This window comes from Hibiscus syriacus, unplaced genomic scaffold (genome assembly GCF_006381635.1).
Source record: "Hibiscus syriacus cultivar Baekdansim isolate YM2019G1 unplaced genomic scaffold, ASM638163v2 tig00116975_pilon, whole genome shotgun sequence".
Taxonomy (NCBI): Eukaryota; Viridiplantae; Streptophyta; class Magnoliopsida; order Malvales; family Malvaceae; genus Hibiscus; species Hibiscus syriacus.
The window spans coordinates 390,024-409,824 of record NW_024063499.1 but is presented as its reverse complement, the minus strand read 5'-3'; the positions used below and the strand labels follow the sequence as shown (position 1 = coordinate 409,824).

General features: G+C 36.6%; 1 protein-coding gene across 1 annotated transcript; it reads right to left on the bottom strand.

Moving 5' to 3' along the window:
• Positions 1-54: 54 nt before the first annotated feature.
• Positions 55-11,425, bottom strand: LOC120192423 (DNA polymerase zeta catalytic subunit-like). Its single transcript, XM_039195212.1, is given in 31 exon segments — positions 55-351; positions 354-396; positions 501-775; positions 778-1,114; positions 1,411-1,714; positions 1,929-2,134; positions 2,300-2,407; positions 2,552-2,827; positions 3,442-3,588; positions 3,846-3,949; positions 3,952-4,433; positions 4,820-4,922; positions 4,925-4,961; positions 5,116-5,459; positions 5,533-5,583; positions 5,670-5,894; positions 6,323-6,823; positions 6,826-7,137; positions 7,140-7,821; positions 8,225-8,635; positions 8,715-8,806; positions 8,890-8,946; positions 8,949-9,060; positions 9,177-9,332; positions 9,937-10,027; positions 10,246-10,266; positions 10,372-10,484; positions 10,612-10,661; positions 10,751-10,817; positions 11,059-11,141; positions 11,245-11,425. Coding segments are annotated over 31 exon segments (6,030 nt in total). The 5' UTR covers positions 11,357-11,425; the 3' UTR covers positions 55-223.
• Positions 11,426-19,801: the final 8,376 nt, after the last annotated feature.

Sequence of the window (19,801 nt, the reverse complement as noted above, 5' to 3'; positions counted from 1 at the left end):
TGAAATTTAAAATGTAACATAAGATAACCCTAGAACTTGTATCATTATCAGAAAAAGAAAAAAGATGTACTTTTATTGGAGGATTAAAAAATACAATAATTACAAATATAACGTTAACTTAAAAACACAATTACTGTGTACATGCAAAAGAGTCGACTATTTGAGACCTTAAAACATGTTAGAGAAGCCTGACCTTGTTGAGTTCAAGTATGAAGAACCACGTTTAAAACCACTCGACAATACACTTGGGATAGAAACCTTTATCAGCGGCAACGGCAGACAGACCTTGAAGTTCCTTCTGAACTTTACGCCTCTCGTAGAAAACCGAGCACACGAGTGAATTGCACTTCACCCACTCTCCACAACCCAGTCCCCTCCTCCACAGTGTCGACATATCTGCCACAAGATCAATAAAGCAATGCAAGCATCGACATTGTGACTAATTCAATATCGGAAATTAGGCAAATGATATGAGACTAAAAAGAGGACACATTACTTACCGCAGCAAGGTGTTGCATTTCTCCCTCTAGTTTTGATGTCCTCCCAGTTATAGCAGCTGCAGCTGCTGTTTCGTTTTGTGAACATTTACTGCACAGATGGGCTGATAATTGGACCAACTCACCACACAGCATACAGTGTTTTGAAAGATAATAGTGATCAATTCTCATACGCTGGGGGTTTAGAGCATGTACACCACATTTACCGAAAGCTTCCCTAGCTGGGCGTGGCATTTCTAAAAACCACCTATTCAAGTCAGCACCAACGAGCCCAAAACTCTCTGCAATGCTGGGATTATCTGTTTGTTGATGTAATACAAATCATTTAATCTGTAAGGGGAGTTAATTGCTAGAAGTTCCAATGGATCCACCACCATGTCAACCAGGCGAGCCCCAGGCTCCCCATGGATAACAACATAGGGTACTCGCTCTGCATAGCGTGGTTCTGCCCTGGGATCTGTTCTCATTGCTTTAGTTGCCACAATTGCTGCTGGTGGTACAGAACCTACTTTTGTACTGTAGGTTCCTAAGCGAACTTCTTTTGCAAAAACAAAATCTTGAAGAGAAACCCTACCGGACAAAATCCTTGTCCATTGACGATGCAAGTATGCTCTAACCTATACAAAACAACAAACGTAAATTTCATCATCTATGATAAAAGAATTGCCAACGTCTTAAGAAAACCTATCATGGCATTCACAGTGACGAGGCATAGCTTCATAGCAATTTTGATATTGTGGGGTGCATATAGAGGTTCTGGCTCCACAATAAACAGACTGGCACTTAAAGCCTAGTTGCTTGCTTGATAGTTCCTCACTAAAGCTACTTATCAAATAATTTATTTAAGGCCAAGCGTTTCCAAGTGGATTGTCATCTTAGACAAGTAAAGATAAAAATAAGAAAATTTAAATACCTTTGATATATCTTGATGTTCGAAAAACAGTCTCAATGACTGTTCCAGTGTCTTGGCAACAGCACCACAAGAATCTCTGCGAACTGTCTCAGTGCCTTTAGCATCAAAAATAGGTTTTGCTTGGTCAGAGCTCACATAACTATAGCCAACATAACGCTTCTTAGTAAGAAGAAAACATGGGTGATAGACTTTCTCCATTTTCAGTGTAACTGGATATGGGTTCATTGCTGTTATTGCAGTTGCAATCTCACGCCCTATTTTGAATGATTCCTCAACGTTGCGTCCCTCAAGGAGGACAAACATGCTGCAAAAAATTTAAGTCCCTTAATCTCACCTTTCCCTAAATGCATGAGGTATTACAACATCTAGTATCATCTTCCCTATGCACGATAAAAGAAATCAAAGATTATGAACCGGCTCTGGAATTATTCTTCATAAACCATTGTAACACGACATGCATCACAAACCTTTTTGACTTACATTTCAATCCTACTGCAGTAACAGGTCTGACTACATACCTGTCAGTATCACCATATATAACATTAGCCTTCCACTTTTCATGTGCATTTACATAGGAAATAGCTTTTTCAAGCGTGCTACGACCACATTGAACAATACTGTCTGCAAGCTCAGCACAAGGCATGCGACCACTAAAACCAGCAGCAGTATAACCGTATGTCACATTTGCTATCAGCTTCAAAGCAAGCTGTCTCGCATTGAATATCTGAAAATACATAAAAGACAGTAACCTATCACATTTATTAATGGGCTAAGAAAGACAATGAATCAGATAATTGGCAGCTTGAATCCCAAGAATATGAGTAATGTAATTATTCTGATCCTACTTTAAGAGTAAAATATGAAGACATATTATCAGTAACAAAGATACCCTCTGAAGAACTTGCTGTGTAGGAGTCAAATTCTTCATTGCTTGTTTCACCATTATTCTGGTTGATAATATTTCCTCCAATAAGCGAGGCAGAACTCCTTTGCGTACCTACAGAAAAACAAAAGTGGGAATTACAGGATTGCAGAATCCTTTTCTCTTTTATCTCTTTATTCCCCCCTTTATTTTCCTAAACAAAAGATGAGGAAAAAATCCAAAATATAATAAATTTCATATAGAAGAAATGATAATTACCTTTGAAGGGACATACATAACACCATTTGGAGTAAGCAGCAATTGGTCTTTCAAATCCCGCAAAACATTTGGATCTGGTGCATATGAATTAACCCCAAGAGTATTTACTTCAGAATTTGCAATTTTTCCAAGGCATGTGCAAAAGCAAAGGTTGTAAGCAATTATCATGGATGGATAAAGAGACTGAAAGTCCAACACAACAACTGGATCAGCATAGAAGCCGGATTCAGGTTCCATCACAAGAGGCAAACACTCCATTGCTGGTTGATGAGCAACCTGTATAAGAGAAAAACTAAATCAATATTTGTTATGTTGCTTAGTAGGGAAGGGTATTTTATTATTAGGGAACAAATGTTTTAGGAAAAAGAGAATATTATATTTTATTATTATCACTTTATTGTGAAACTTATTATTTGTAAGTTTAGGAGATTTTATTTATTAATATCTTATATTCTTAGGAGATTTTCCTTAGTTGGATTGCTTGTTTGGTAGACTTTTATTTCAACATGGTATGTAACCTCTATTTAAAGGGGATGATATGCATCAATAAAATTCAAGTCAGATTATTAAATTCTTAAAGAGGTTTATGTCTCTAAACGAGTCTAAGGTTCAAAACTCCATTTGACAAGTTTCATCTCCTTTTTCATCATAGGTACACGAGGAAGAAACAAGAATCAAGGGGGGGAAACCCCTTCAAGTCGAGCCATTTACCAATCAATCATCTGGTGACTCGATCCACAACTAGGGACCATAACAATAATCAATCTCAACATTTAATGTTACAAAATGGGAGTATAAGTGGTTACAAAGAGAAATATGAAGAAGCACGGGCAATGTTATATTGTGGTCTAAAATTCACGCAAGAGAAGGGAAAAATGAGAAGCACTAACCTGTTGGTTTCCAGGAGAAATAGCAAGATAATTCTGCGTATGTGCCAACCTCAGAAACATGGATTCAACACGAAACTGTGAACCTCTAGAAAGAACAGAAAAGAAATCGATACCAAAAACACGAGCAAGTTCTGATGTTCGATTTATCTGTAAAAGTCAATACGATCACAATGTAACCAGGATGAACTGGAAAACCATGGAAGGAGATTTGACTTATCTCCATAGATTCACCATAGATAACAGGCACAATAGATCAAAGACAACGCTGATATGGATAAATAAGAACAATCAAAAGAATAATAATCATTTCTTGACAAAGAAAATGCTAATAGTTATTGGAGACAATACATTGTCCCAACTACCATTCCGCATGAAGAATTCAAGAGAAGTGTGCATTATCATACCATATCAAGTTGATTCATTATCTCCAAATTCAACTTTGCCCTTTCAACCACATATTGGACACATCTGTACCTTGCTTGTGCACGACCACTTGAATACCATTTTTCAATACTTTACAAGGGATTGCTGGAATTTTTCGCCTCAAAACAGATTCAGCTACAGCTTCAGCTGTATACATATTAAGAGTAACTTCACTACGCATTAACCGCCAGACATTAAGGACAATTCTACCACCAACATGGACACCACTTGCATGAGTTCGGCCCCATTCATCCTCTATTATTGCATCTTCAGTCACAACAATATCAGCAACCAATGGGTGAAGAAGCAATTCATCTTCTAAACCCTTTTCAGAAGTGTTAATTTCTTCAGCTTTTATCTTGGTTTCAGATGGTGTCCTTGATATTTTATTCAGCAATCTTATGCCTAGATATGAAGCTCTTTCAGCTAGAAAACCAAGAGAACAACCTTGTATATCCCAACCCATTAAAATATCAGGATCAAGAGAACATAAAATGTCCATAAACTGACCAAATAAGTGTTTCTCCTCATCGAAAATAAACACTTTAAACCCAGATATCCCATCACGACTGCAATAAAATCAAGATGAGTGAAAAGTTAAAAGGACAGAAAACTGTTATGTGAATAAAATAGAACAAAAAGTTTTTGGCGAAACATATGTTGGCATCGTTAGTAGCTCAATAAACCTTTTCAATAAAACAAGAAAATGACGTGCATTCTTATCAAAAAAGAAAATGACATGCAGAAACAACAACAACAACAACAAAACCCTATTCCCATATGCATTGGGGTAAGGGGGAGGTAGGGTAGTAGGCTGACCCCAACGCCAGGTTGAGAGCAGATTCCGTGGAAGACCTCTGGCAGTCAGAAAAATGACATGCAGAAACAAACTATATAACATCAAAGGATACAGAATTAACCAATCAACGTGCAATTAAATCACAAACTAGCAAACCTCTGACATAATCCAGCGTTGCTATACAAAAGCACATAAACTTCAGTCACATAATCATAGTCATTCTGAATTGCAAGAGCTATGACATTGACAGCATCAAATCGGGATCAGGCCGGAGATCTCCTCTAGATTCTGTGTGAACCTGTCAGAAAGCATTGCAGTCCTACAGAGATCAACCTCAAAAAAATTGCTAACCAAGAAATCATAATCAATTATTTTATTTCAGTAAGTAAAGATATGCAACTTTCAAGCATCAATAAGAAATACTGCAACAAAAAAGATGTCGGGACTGATACCTCCAAGCTTAACAATGTAAGCTGCTGCCCAGCACCGACACTTGCAGGATCTCGGAATCCAATTTGGCTTAGCGGAGTAGGCATGGATTTTCCATCTGGACCTGAAATCTGAGACATATCTTGTGAGCCAGCGGTGCATGTATTTATGTTTGTAATTTTCCCTTCACTTTGACATTTTGATTCATCGCAGCAAGAGTTCACATCTGAACCAAGGACCAAATTCTTCTCTGGAAGACCTTGATCCGACACTGATTCCATGTGATATTTAGAAGTAGTTTCAGTCAAAGACTCCTTATGGTTAACAGGTGATGAGTTTTCTGAGGCAACCAGACACTTAGAACTGCCTGCAAATGTTATAACCTCTTGATATCATTTCTCCAATTTATCTTTCTACAGAAGAAAAGTCATAAACTCTACCTGTTAAAGTTGGAGACTCTGCTGATAGTTCATTACTCTGTTTAGAAGTTCCTAGAAATACAGAAACAAAATTCATGAAAAATAAAATGAAAAAAAGTAGAAAATAAAGCAGCACTTTGAACAAATCTAGCCTATACCTTTGTCAACACATGACATCCATCCATACACAGAATCCACAGAAGGGGGTGAGAATACAGGCGTTAACTGGTACAATAAAGACCCATCATTTTGATAGTGAGTAGGGACACCCAAGGCAGCTTCCTGAGATTTACAGCTGTTATTTCCAACGAAATTGTTCTGATTTTCCTTATCTTCTTCTCTGTCCTGTGAAAAAAAAGGGAGAATCTCATCCATAGTTCTCCCTTTTCAACAATATACACGCACAAATTGGTCAACAATAAACGTAAGGAGTCATTGTAACAATAGCTTTTCCTAAGGGCCTTAGATATAATTCTTTTAAACAAATACACAGATGACGGCAAATTGGCAAGAATATCATAAGCTCTATTCTGACCAATACAAGCTGCACATCTAGTGACCTATTGACAAGTTTTAACAATAAACCACAACCACATGATACAAGACAACTGCTTTTCTGATTTCTTTACAGACAAAAAAACTCCCCCGTCCCTTCTTCTTCTGTTTCTTTTTTCCCCTTTTGAGGCAGGAATGGTTCTTGATGCACAGAAACAAGATGCATAATTGCTTATATTAAGGAGAAGTGGTTTTAACCAAAGGTAAAACATTATGAAATTTTAAGGTACAAGATTTCAGAGAATACAAAATGCACCTGATGTTACATGATAATTTCCCTCTCTAAAAGGTGGAACATTTCCAGTTGCTCCTTCATTCCAATCTGCTGGCAGGAGTCTCTTGCAGAAGGTCATGCCAATTAACTCCACAGTTTTTTCCTCACTGCCAACAACCAAGCCAGTATTGCGACCATGTTGTCCACCACCACAATCTTCATTGTGCAGATCGCTTTTGTCAATCACTGCATCCACGAGCACAAGTTTGTCAGCAGATAAGGAAGTTCCACTTGCGTTGTAATCTTTGAGAATGTAACTATCCATTCCTAGCACTTCATACTTACATGAAGCAGAGAAACACCAAGATCCACTAACCCCTGTTTGCTGCATTCTCTCATCAGGAGAAACTATTTCTGTATGGGATTCTGAAGCATAAGCATTAGAAATTATGGGTTCTGCAGCAGTTGCTTGAAAGTCGAACTTTTTATCATTATAGGTTTCACAAGGGCCAATAGAAATTGCCGAGTCACACTTCTCAGGTAAAGCTTCACTGCTGACATCTTTCCCTTATGTTCAAGATGGTCTGTGCTAGCCTCTGATGGATTATAAACGTCAGAAAATTGGGGTAGAATACAATATGTCGAATTAGAATGGGCAAGTTCTTCTTGTTTATTGGTAAATGATGGTCTATGGTTGAGAGAACTAGGGGCCTTCTTGTCAAGGTCATCATGTACCTCATGAAAATCTAATTGTTTTGGGCAAATGAAAATAGGTGCTTCCTTTTTCCTAGTCGGATAAACATTCTTGCTCCTAACAGATCCACAATCAGCGGGATCAGTTCGGCGACTTCTCTTTTCCTCATCAAGTCCCGCACAGAGCATTCAACCAACGTGCTTGCTTCTTGTTTATTGCAGTCATTAGCCTGTAAATTTATATTTAAAGGATTGGAAGTTTTCCCAAAATTATTTTCAGCTGAGAAACTTGTGCCTAAATATTCTTTAATTTCATCTGCACATGTTTCAGTAATGTTGAGATCAACACTATCCAAGCTGCCCTGCTCCTTCTCTGTCACGGAAAGAGGTAAAGAGCCCCATAAAGAATTTTTCCTTTTTTGCTTATTACTAAATGTTTTACCACCATCCTGGGAAGACTTCTTATGTTCAGCTTTTATGTCTCTTTTTGAGGCATTTGAAACTGATCCTGCAGAAGGAGATAGAGATAGATCATCGCTGGACCCATCTGTTTGGGGGATATTTTTGCCAGATGAGACTTGGGTAGGATCAAAAGAATGATAAGTTCTTTCCTTCAGATCCTCAAAACTGATTAAATCCTCAACCGAATCAAGAATATCCTGACATTCTTTCTGTGATTCACTCTCATAATCGATACTGGCTTTCTCTAACACCTTATCAATGGTTGTTGCAGGTAGCAGAGGAGTCAGAATTGACTCACGAACAAGCTCATCATCTGAGTTTATATCTTCAGCAGCATGAGAAGCGGCAAGCCACCTCAAAAGTCCCAAAACTTCTGTATCTGTAGCCTGTAATTAATAGCACAAGCAGAAGAAACTGGAGTCTAAGTAAGCAGCTTCAATAACTTCAAAAATTTTACCAGCAAATTCCTTTAGATCAGGCATGTAGCCTGATTTATAACATTGTACCAGCAACTAAAATTTTCCATCCACTGAAATTTGCACATTCAAATAGTAAAAGTTACATCACCAAAAACCGAAAACATAATGCCTCTATGGGGAGAAAGTAGGAGAGCCATCAATGCAGTCAACTGGCTGCTTCTATTACCCAAAAGAAATATAGCAGATGATGACCCAAATACAGATCGCCAATACTTACAAAAGCATACAAATATAAATGGTCAAGAAATGAAAGCCAATTAAGAGTAAAGAGACACTAGCATTCAGGAAGAACACAATATATGAAAACTACCTTGGGGTCAGAGGGTAGCACTGTTTCTGATGATTGTACTCCACCAACAGACAATAGTACAGGACAGACATCTTTGCCTTCAGATAATGCAGCAGCCATCTCCTTTTCCCGTGGCTTACAGTGTTGAGACAGAGATCCTAGCAAGTTGGGTTCTTTCAAACAACTTAGAGCTTGCTTCGAACTGATATGTGTATATCCGACTAAATTTTGCTCATTGGCTGCAGGCAGGACTGGGTGCTCAAATCCCAAGTCATTGTGAGGCAAATGTTCTTCAACTTTGCAGCACAGGTCCATTAGTTTGTCGTCAAATCCAAGACCAAGTGAGAGAGCTTTTAAAACATCTTCAGGAAGTGGTTTGTCAAGGTCTGATAGTAGAGCTGTCTCATGCATCCCTGTTCTTTTATACTCCTCCTATAATTCCAATTGTAAAGTTTAACAAAGGAACAGAATATCCAAATACAGAACAGCTAACAGATAGGAAAGTTCAAACCTCCCAAATTGGAATAAGTGACTGAACCATTTTCACATCGGATGAGGTCTGTGATAGAGATGTATATATTTTGAATTGGTGGTTAAGAATGTCTGAAAAGTAAAGGTAGCAAACAATTTTAGATACAAAATGACGAGTATATATTGCAAGCACTGCAAAGGAAAGTCATACAAACCATCTATAGTAGTATCTCCCTCAAGTTCACATATACTCTGACGTTTAACAATGCAATGTCTTGGTATGACGGCGCATAAAGTTCATTTGAAGTGTGCCACATCCATTCACCTGGAATTGTGGAAGATATCCAAATAGGAGAACTTACGCACACATCATAACTTGAACCTACCTAATTACAATTACATATCATAAAAGAGAACACGATTATACGCAAGAAACGAAATTCATGGCTTTATGAAGCATCAGACAACAAAATGGGGTGGGAAGACAGATCACAGAAGTAACCTGAAAACCACTAGAATCCAATGTGAAGTCTTCCCTCTTCTGCCCATGTTGACCATGGCAATTAAATTTTCTTGGATGGAAAAGATCAGGTACGGGATTACGGAACTTCATTCTCAATAAATGAAGATAACCCATTCCATATAAGTTGTAATCCACCTGAAAGGAAGCGCTGAGATGAGATCTTGAAAACACCATTAAAAAATGCAGGATTGAGGAAGTAGTGTGATTGAGTATTCCAAGGAGAATGGTTTGTATGAAACATTTAATGAAAAAAATGCGATTATTTTCAAGATAAAAATGCCACCATAAAATTTTCACAATCATTCAGCCCAATGACTGCATTTCTGAGTACCCAATCAATGAGAACTAGAAAACTGTATTTAAGTTACTGGCTATTTAAAAAAATGCATAAACCAATTTGACAATAGAAAATACAACAGAGGCCCTCAACTAAGCAGGTAATGAAGTATGGTAAATAGATTTCCAGCATCCCCATAACAACATTTTTAACACAAACTTCTGCTATAACATGGCATGCCTAAATTTGTTAAGCAATGGTACAAAAACATTTACCTGTAGTGGTATTTTAACAAACTATTACAAAGCACAATCTGTGACTCAGATTTGTGGAATGGTAGAGTATGACAAACAAAAGGGAAGTTCACAACACATATGTACATGCATGGACGCACATGCACATGATAGAGAAAAAGTAATTAGTGATTAACTGCAGTACTAACATCCACATAAAAGTACTTACAAGAAACTGGAGAATAAATGGAATGTGTGATTCATGAGGCTGTAAGATTTTATCCAACACAGCACCTGCCTGAAAAAGCATAACCAATGACCTATGAGTTTGTTAAGTAAATTCCTAGATCAAAAAGATGTATGCTAAACATGATAGACCACTTATGACTAAAATAATCTTACAGGTCAGCCCAGGTCTTAGAACGGAAAAAAAAGTCCAAAACATTAAATCAAAGCAAATATGAAGTCCATGAATGATTGTGCTAACAACACACTGAAAAACATTAACAATTCCCTACCAAAAGAAGATTGGCAGCACGAGACGTCATGAGGATGGTAGCTTTGATCATGTCAAGGTCCTCAATATCTAGTCTAACTTGTGAATACAAAATGTTCTTTGTTTCAAAAATAATAATGATAATAATATAATATAGTCTTTGGATACAGGTGAATTTTCACAAATAGCTCTTCGGATGAATGATAACCATAAAATTTCTTTGCTCGTACAAGGCTGCAACCATGGACATGCTGCTGTTTTGAACCAGAACCACCTTTCAGCTGCAAATTCAATTCAAAACAAATTCACACCATATCTACTGAATCAGCAACATAGCAATCGAAAAAAAGGAAAAAAGTAAAAATCAACAATCAACAATCACAACTCCATGAATTTAACTGAACATACCTTCAAGGCTTTTTCTAAGGCAATAGCTAAGGCATGTGTGCATGCATCATCTGTTATAAAATACATAAGGAGTGCAATTTAAATCAAATATTACCCATACAATAGACAAAATGAAAAGAGTATCAAACATGCTCAGTACCTTCCTGGTGTGTAGGAGTGCTCTGAGGTAACAAATCCGCCAATGGAACATATAAATAAGGCAAAGCCTAGGAGAAGGAAAATGCAACAATCAAGACCTCAAAAAAAAAAAGGAAGTAATTATAGTTAAACAAACTCAAATAAGCACTACAAATGGTTCGTTCCCATTCGTACTTAAAAGGCTTAGTTAATAATATATGCAAATACAAAACAAATAACACCACGACCATTCATAAAAGACAGCAATTTTATTAATTAATTACAAACCCAAACCAATAATCAAGAAAGAAAATAGAACAAGAATCTTACTCTATGAATATGCAAACAAGTCTTCTGACCAGCCGGTGTCGAACCATAAATTCTTAGAACTGGAACTTCATTAACTTTTCCACCTTCAAAAAATTCAGCAATTGTAGCTTTTCAAAAACAATAATAGCTGAACAAAGTTTTAGAATTATTCGGCAATAAAAAGAAAAATTGAAAAGGAAACGGTACCTTGAAAGCTACTGTAGCAAATATCGAAGTCGGGAATTGGCGGTGCCATGTAATGATCGATGGACACAATTCGAACGCTGAAAACGCTCGAATCCGACTGCGAGTTTGACATTTTCTATTTCTCCTGCTTTTACGAAAAACAAAATTTAGAGAGAATGAGAGATTTTGATTGTTTCGTTTTAGCAGTTTAAAGAACACGATACAGATACAGTAAAATAGTTAAAGGCTTATTTAGTCAAATTTTAGCCTTCTGCTTTTGTTTAATGTCAAGCCTGATGTTGGGTCCTTTGTGCCCAAGCTTTGTAATTGTGATCTCTTTTAATTATAATTAATTTTGTGTGACATTTTTAAAAAAATATTTGTTTGAGGGTTAAGTAATAGAGTATTTTATTATAATTTTAGATAAAAAAATTATAGTTATAATTAATATATTAATAAATAAATTGTTAGAGTAGAGAGGTTTTATTTATAATTAGATTTAAGTTTTATCTGAAAAAAATAAATCGGTTAAAATAAAAAAAAATAAACTATTTAAATTAATTATAAACAAATATAAATTAAATTAGAGTTTAAATACTTAAACGATGTTTAAATAATTAATTTAAATATAAGATTAAATTTAATCTTCAAAAGTCAATACTTGATTGGGTTTTGAAAGGTGAGCGAAACACAGTTTTTTCATCTCACTACGATCATTAGACGCAAGAATAACAGAAGTATCGGTCTTTTGGGTTGATGATGAATGGTGTACAAACAAGCAGACTATGCAATCATGTAGTAAATTATTATAGGAACTTATTTGAAAGCAGGGAGATTACCGAGCTTGATGGTCCCTACGACACCTTTAAACCTATGATAAATGAAGAAGAAAAGAGAGAGTGCTTACGAAACCAGTGACAATCGAGGAGGTTCGATCGGCTCTCTTCTCCATGAAAGGCCTGAAAGCCCCGGGCCGGACGGTATCCAACCAATCTTTTACAAAAGAAACTGGGACATTGTTAGAGAGACCCTGCAAAGTTTTGCGAGTTTAGCGTTCGTCAATGGCAATACCAACATTGAAATTATCAAAGTTTATCTAATTCTTATCCCTAAAACTAATACGGCCGACAGGATAACTCTTTTCAGACCTATCAGCCTGTTCAATACATCATACAAAATTATGTCAAATTTTGGTGCAGCGTCTAAGACCTGAACTTCAAAGAATAGCGGGACCGTATCAAAACAGTTTTCTTGCTGGTAGGAGTACTACGAATAATATACTTCTGGTGCAGGAGGCCGTTCATTCGTTGTCAAACAGTCAAGGTAGGAAGGGAGCGATAATCTTGGAAATAGATTTGCAGAAAGCATACGATAAAGTGGATTGGCGCTTCCTTCATAACACTCTTCAGGACTTTGATTTCCTGGAGGAGACGATAAATCTTATCATGTTAAGCGTGAGAAATAGCTTCATTGAACCTCTATGGAACGAAGAGACAAACGACAGCTTCCAACCGAGCCAGGGACTTAGACAGGGAGACCCTCTTTCACCTTATCTATTCATTCTAGTTATGGAAAAACTCTCGCATGTTATTTTGGAAAAACAGGATAACAGGCAATGGGAGGCGGTAAAACTGCCTATAGGTGGATCAAAAACCAGTCACTAATTTCTTGCAAACGACCTCCTCCTATTTTTCGAAGCAAATGCAGATCAGGTGATTGGTGTGAGAGAATGCCTAACCATGTTTAATCAAGCTTCAGGCCTCGAAGTCAATCTCCAAAAATCCAGAATGTTCATATCCCCTAATATCAACAGAGACACCGCAATCTACCTTAGTGATCTCAGCAGTATTCCCCTAACAGAATATCTAGGAGTGTACCTTGGGGTTCTGATCATACACAAAAGGGTCAATTCTGATACTTACTCTCTTATTGATAAAATCATTAAGAGGCTGTCGGGATGGAAAGGAGAGTATTATTGATGGCTGGTCGCAAAACCTTAATCCAAGCAGTTTCGGCAGCAATTTCGGTTCATAAAATGCAAACAACACTCATTCCGGCAGCAACTTGCAACAAATTGGATAGTCTTAGTCGAAATTTCCTATGGGGAGGAGGAACCGAATATACTCATAATCATTTGGTGAGCTGGGACTTAGTGTGCAATCCGAAAACAACAGGAGGTTTAGGACTATGAAAAGTGAGAATGACGAACCTTGCGCTTATGGCAAATAACAGTTGGAGAATGTACAATAAACAAGATTCGATCTGGTGCAAAGTGTTTATAGAGAAGTACCTAAAACAAGCAGATTTTATGGAGGCAAGAATTTAGGTTAACAGCTCGAGTACGTGGAAGAGTATCATGAACACACGAAACATCATTAAAAAAAAGCATAAAGCGTCAAATTTGTTCGGGTGAGCAAACTCGTTTTTGATGACTGGTGGGTGGGAGATTATCCTTTAAAGGATCAATATACAGCAATTGGTATTAGTGATAGGAATGAGCAAGTGGCTCACTATATCACGGAAGAGAAAACTTGGGACTTACATGAAATCCAAGATCAAATAACAGATGAAACCGAGAAGCAAATAAATGGTAAACCAATTCCGACAAGAAACAGCCAGGACATCATCGACAAAGCGTATTGGGGACACTCGAAGGATGGTGAATTCATGGTAAAATCAGCGTTCCATGCCATTCTCAAGAGGGAAATGGTGGACCATCTGTAACAGAAAATCGATTGGATTTGGAAATTGGAGACTACTGAACGGATCAGATTCTTCATCTGGCTTTGCTCCTTGAATAAATTGAACACCAATGAAATTAGATTCAAAAAGAAAATGACGCAGGACGCAAATTGCAAAGAATGTCATAACACGACTGAATCGCTTGAGCATATCTTGAGAGAAAGCTTGATATAAGGACGACCAATTTAACACTAGAGATTGCAAAGATTGGCTAAGAAGAAACTGTCGATCAAACAAAGTTTGTGAAAATGGGATAAGTTGAGGTACCCTATTCTCTATAACTAATTGGGGTTTATGGAAAAATATAAATGATGCAACCTTCAACAACAGAAACAGGACTCCGAGCCAAATTACTCAACACAGCCGAAAACTAGCAGAAGAAATTATGACAGCCATGGACACAACTCACAACAAAGTTACCAGAGAACCACGTTGGGTGAGATGGATGAAACCACATGAAAGGGCACGGATTCTCAACTCGGACGGATCACGCAACACAACCACCCCTCTAGCAGCGGCAGGAGGTTTAATCCGCGATAATAATGGAGACTAGAAATGTGACTTCTTACTAAAAATGGGGAAAACTAGCTGCTCTGCTGCAGAAATTTTGGGAACCAGGCAAGGTCTATTCCTGGCAAAGTCCTTGGGAGCGGAAAGATTGATAATTGAAGCTGACGTTAAATGGGTCGTGGAAGCTTTAATCAATGGTGAAACGAAGCCCTGCATGAAGAAGCTCTTGTTAAAGACTGCGTGGAAATATGCAATGAAGGACGTGTCATCAAGATCTGTCATACTTGGCGCGAAGGGAATAGATTAGTCGATCGTCTGGCTAAAATGGCTCTTGAAAGAGAAGAGGGAACTCATGTCCTTACCAACCCTCTGAAGGAAATTGTTCAGTTATTACGAGCTGATGCTAGAGGATTAGCCACTCTAAGACTGTAGGCTATGTTGTAATCATATTACTCAATGTACCCAAAAAATGAATGTTGAAATTAATATTATTATTATATGATATTTGATAGAATTTTATCTATTATCTAAAATTAAATTAAATTCACAAAATATTTTTCTGGCGAAGTTTGTGAAGAGGCCAAAAACTTCTCAAGGAAGTTAAATTTTTAGCTGAACTTTGAAGATTAAAATTTTTTGTCACTTTACCTTTAAATAATTAACAGTGTTATTACATGATAATTTACACCAAAATATATCATTTTAAATTCCTGACAAAAATTAATTTAAACTCAAAACGGCGTCATTTTTGTTTTCTGATAAAGATCTATTTTCTTATTTTTCTCATTTCCTGCTTATTCCCCGTTTCTTCATTTCCTCCCCCCCCCACCCCGCTCTCTCAGTTTGAACTCCCCCGTTTATCTCCTCACTGTGAAGCCTATTCCCCCCCCCCCCTCTTTCCTCCTTTCTTATTTTCTTTTCATCCCCTTTTCTCTCATAAATTTGAATAGATCGAGACTTCGATCATCACGCTTGTCTGTGCCAAAACGCCACGCGATTTTTAGTTTTTGGGTAAGATATATTTTGGCAGAATGGTTCTCCAGCTGTAATGCTCAAGGCAATAGTTCGCATGCAAGGGCCTGGGTAGTGAGATGGCAGTGTTGTGCAGCTCTTAACTAGTCGGAGAAACCTTTGATTTTTTGTTGTTAGTCGTGAGACGATGGAAGAGAAGATCTGTCATGTGCGAGCTTACACCCTTCATCAGAGTGGTTAAATCATCATCCAGGTGAAATTGTTGATGTTATTCTGTTTTCATAATGACTGTGTCTCTTCTTCATTCTTTCACTCCCACCCATTAGCTTCCATTCTCCATCGACGACCATGCCCAGAGTTGCATCCTTTCTCATCCCTTTTCGTCACTTTATTTGGAGCAATTTTGCATGTAACATTCAAATTGGTTCTATGTATAGCAGGCATAACTATGGTGAAGAAACAATTGCTGGTGAAGAAACATTGGGGGTATGGTTAATGAGAGTTTGGGGTTTGGTGGTGGTCGACTGTAATTGGGGATGTGGTTTTTGGGTTAAACTTTAAGATTGGAATTAGGGTTTGATTAATTTTATTTTGTTTGACATTAAATATTAAAAAAATCCATGTCGTAATTAAAAATATTAAAATAATTGATACCATCATGGAGTTTATAATTTAAACGGTGGGATGACCAAAATAGAAGTAATATGAAAGTTTAGTGAGTAAATTTAAAATTTTTAAAATTTAGTAAGTAAAATAGAAGACAGAAAAAAATTAAATGATGATATATATAGTTAACTCTTTATATTACAACATGAATAAATATATAATAATAGAATCAAGATAATGAAAATTTCTTTAAATAATTTAAAATAATTATAAGATAATATTTATTTAATTTTTTTAATTTCTTTATATTCAATAAATATTATTATTTAAATTTAAAATTTTAAATAAATTAACTTTTTTTATCATTTAAATCACTTAATGAACTCATAACAACATGCATTATAATAACATTTCGTGATTCAACCGAACACTTGGGTCCAATTCAGTCAACAATAAATTAACCTATGTATTTGGTAAGAATTTATTCGTGAAAAGGAAGAAAACAACACACTGACACAGCCAGGAAAGTCAAATCGAAAGGGCGCTTTTTGAGTCCAGGTGAACTGAGTGAGGAGTCCGGGTCACATGCTTTGGGTGGTTACATTACATCACGCATAAAGCTCACTTAAAAAAAAAAAGAAATTCCTAATTCAGCCACGTCACACTTCTTATTTAACTTATGAGAAAATAATATTAGTGATCAAAAATTCTTTATAATATACGATTTTAACCATTTTTTTTTGGATTTGCCAAAATGACCAACTAAATCGCAATGCGATCGATAATTCGCAACGCGATCTCCGGTATCGCAAATAAGTTTCTAGATTCGCAACGCGATTCTGACTATCGCATTGCGATTTTCCAAATTCGCGTTGCGATTTTCCAAATTCGCGTTGCGATTTTCTAAATTCGCGTTACGATTTTTCGACTATCGCAATGCGAATATGTAAATCGCAATGCGATTATGACTATCGCAACGCGATTCTGACTGTCGCAACACTGAATTTCAAATTCGCAACCGGTTTTAGTTTCGCAACACAAATGTTTTGGGTATATAACTACGCAGCAGAAACAACTCATAACCTAAATCCCTAAATCGCAACTCATTTCATCTCCATCTATCACTCTCTCCGGCGACATCCGTTCCTATATCCAACGACATCCTTCCCCATCCGGCAACAGATTTTAGCTTGTTTGTTTAGTAAATTAATTTACAATAATGAAATCATCTAATTTTGATCATGTTTGGATAGATTTGTGTTTTGGAAGGTCATGGGAGAATGTTCATTGTGTTTTATAATATATGTCTTTACCCATGAATCTTTAACTAAAAATGTCATTAAAAAATTTAATTTATGAAACTCTAATGTTACGTATTGCAAATAAATTGAATTTAGAGCCCTTAAGTGGATTTAGGTTATCTTATCAGAGAAAATGTAAAGTTTATTTGTTAATCGACAATGAAGATGGTGAACGATTCATTGCTTACATTAGTGTTTCGCAAGATGATGTTACATTGTATGTTGTTGAACCTAGAAGTAGTGAAGTTGGGTCAGTAGCGGGTAGTAATCAACTAAGTTTTTCAACCCCAGTTTATGGTGCTCAAAATTTAATGGTTCCACCACAATTTCATCATCAAGCAAATTTTGTTTCACCACATTTCCAATACCAAACACAATCTCAAAACCCACAACCTTTCCCTAATCCAAATCCCAATCAACTTTCAGCACCAACTTCTGATTTTCGTATTAACCAGTTAAACGATGATGAGCCAACAGAAAAAATTGTGAGTACTAGTCGGTATTCGAAATTTGATCTTGGTCAATACCCGGACTTTGATCTTGGTCAATACTCGGATTTTGATGATGTTTCAGAAGAAGAAGCAGACCCTGCGTGTAATGATTTTGATATTGATCAATACCCGAATTTTGATGATGAAACGGCCGCTGCCGAGAAAGATGTTGTTGATGATAATGAGGAGGAAGTTACGAATGTGAATGAACACGTTGAACATCCATTCTGTAATTCATATAACCCTGAAGAAGAAAAAGAAGAAGAAGTAATCCCCGAAGAAAATACCACGGGAGTATAACTAGAATATGCCAGAATTACTTCAGATGCCGGAAGAAGAGTTGGTAAAAATAACAGTTGATTGTTACACAAAAATTATTCGTATCAAGAAAGATGATAGTTTTGATACAAAGGAAGACTTGAAGATAACTTTGTATACGAAATGTATGGAAGATGGCTACCAACTAAAAGTTAACAAATCAAGCAAAGATCGTTTCGAAACAAGGTGTATGATTGACAAAAAATGTACGTGGCGTATGATTGCAAAGAGGATAAAAGATTACGAAATGTTTCAAGTTAGGACTTTTATTGATAAACATACATGTTCAAGAACCCAAGTTTTTCCTCACCATAGACAGGCAAACAAAAAGGTGTTGGGTGGTTTTCTGGCTGAGTTAATGTTTTTGAATGGCAGGGTATATCGGGGACATGAAATTATGACTGACATGAATGCTCGGTTCAAGATTAGTATCTCATATTCTCAAGCTTGGAGAGCCAAATGTTATGCCTTGGAATTGTTGAGGGGGTCGCCAGAAGCATCGTTTGCCCAACTGCCGGCTTATTGTCACAATTTAAAGCTGAAAAATCCTGGGTCGGTAACTCATTTCAAAACAGATAGAGATGGACGCTTTGAGTTGCTGTTTATCGCCATTGGTGTTGTGGTTAGTAAATCAATATAATTTTGTTGACTCATTTTTGTTAGTTACATGCATTTCACATTTAAATGATTATATTTCTTGTGTATATGATTTTGTAGATTCGTTCATTTATTACTTGTATGCGCCCAGTTATTATAGTTGACGGAGCACATTTAAAAGGTCGATACCTTGGAGTAAACTTATTAGCAGTAGCCATGAATGCTAACAATGGGATACTGCTAATAGCTTACGGGGTTGGCAAATCTGAAACCTCTGATTCATGGACATGGTTTATAGGGCATCTTAGGGATTGCATAGGTTCTATTAGCAATCTGACAATCATATTCGATAGGGCAAACTCAATTAACAACGCTGTTAGAAGGTGTTTCTCAGATGCTTTTCATGGACTTTGTGGTGTTCATTTATATAGAAATATAAAATCAAGGTCTGCTGGTATAAAAAATCACAAATGGACATTCTGGAATGCTGTAAAAGCTTATCGGGAAGTGGATTTTAATAAGCATATAAATTGTTTAAGACATGTTTTGCCTCAGTGTGCTCAAATACTAGAAGATGTCGGGTTTGAAAGATGGTCAAGAGTACATCAACTTGGAGCAAGATATGGTTTCATGACGTCTAATAGTGCAGAATCAATCAACGCTCTAAGTCGTCATTCCCGGAAATTACCCATTACTATGTTAATGGAGTTTTTTCGAGCCTCTATTCAACAATGGTACTACAAGAAAAGAAACCATGCAGATATTATTTCTTTAAATTCGTAACTTATCATATATTTTACTAAGTATTATTTATTTAAATTTACAGGAACATTGGAACATCGTGTTACACCATGGACTGAAAAAAATTTAACGAAACGTGTTGTGAAGTCAACGTCATGGAGAGTTGAACCGTGTTTAAACACTTTGTTTGAAGTACTGGATAATAACTTAAATGGGCTTGTCGATCTAAATGCAAAGACGTGTAGTTGTATGAAATGGCAAACATCTGGTTATCCATGTGGGCATGTTATAAAAGTTGCT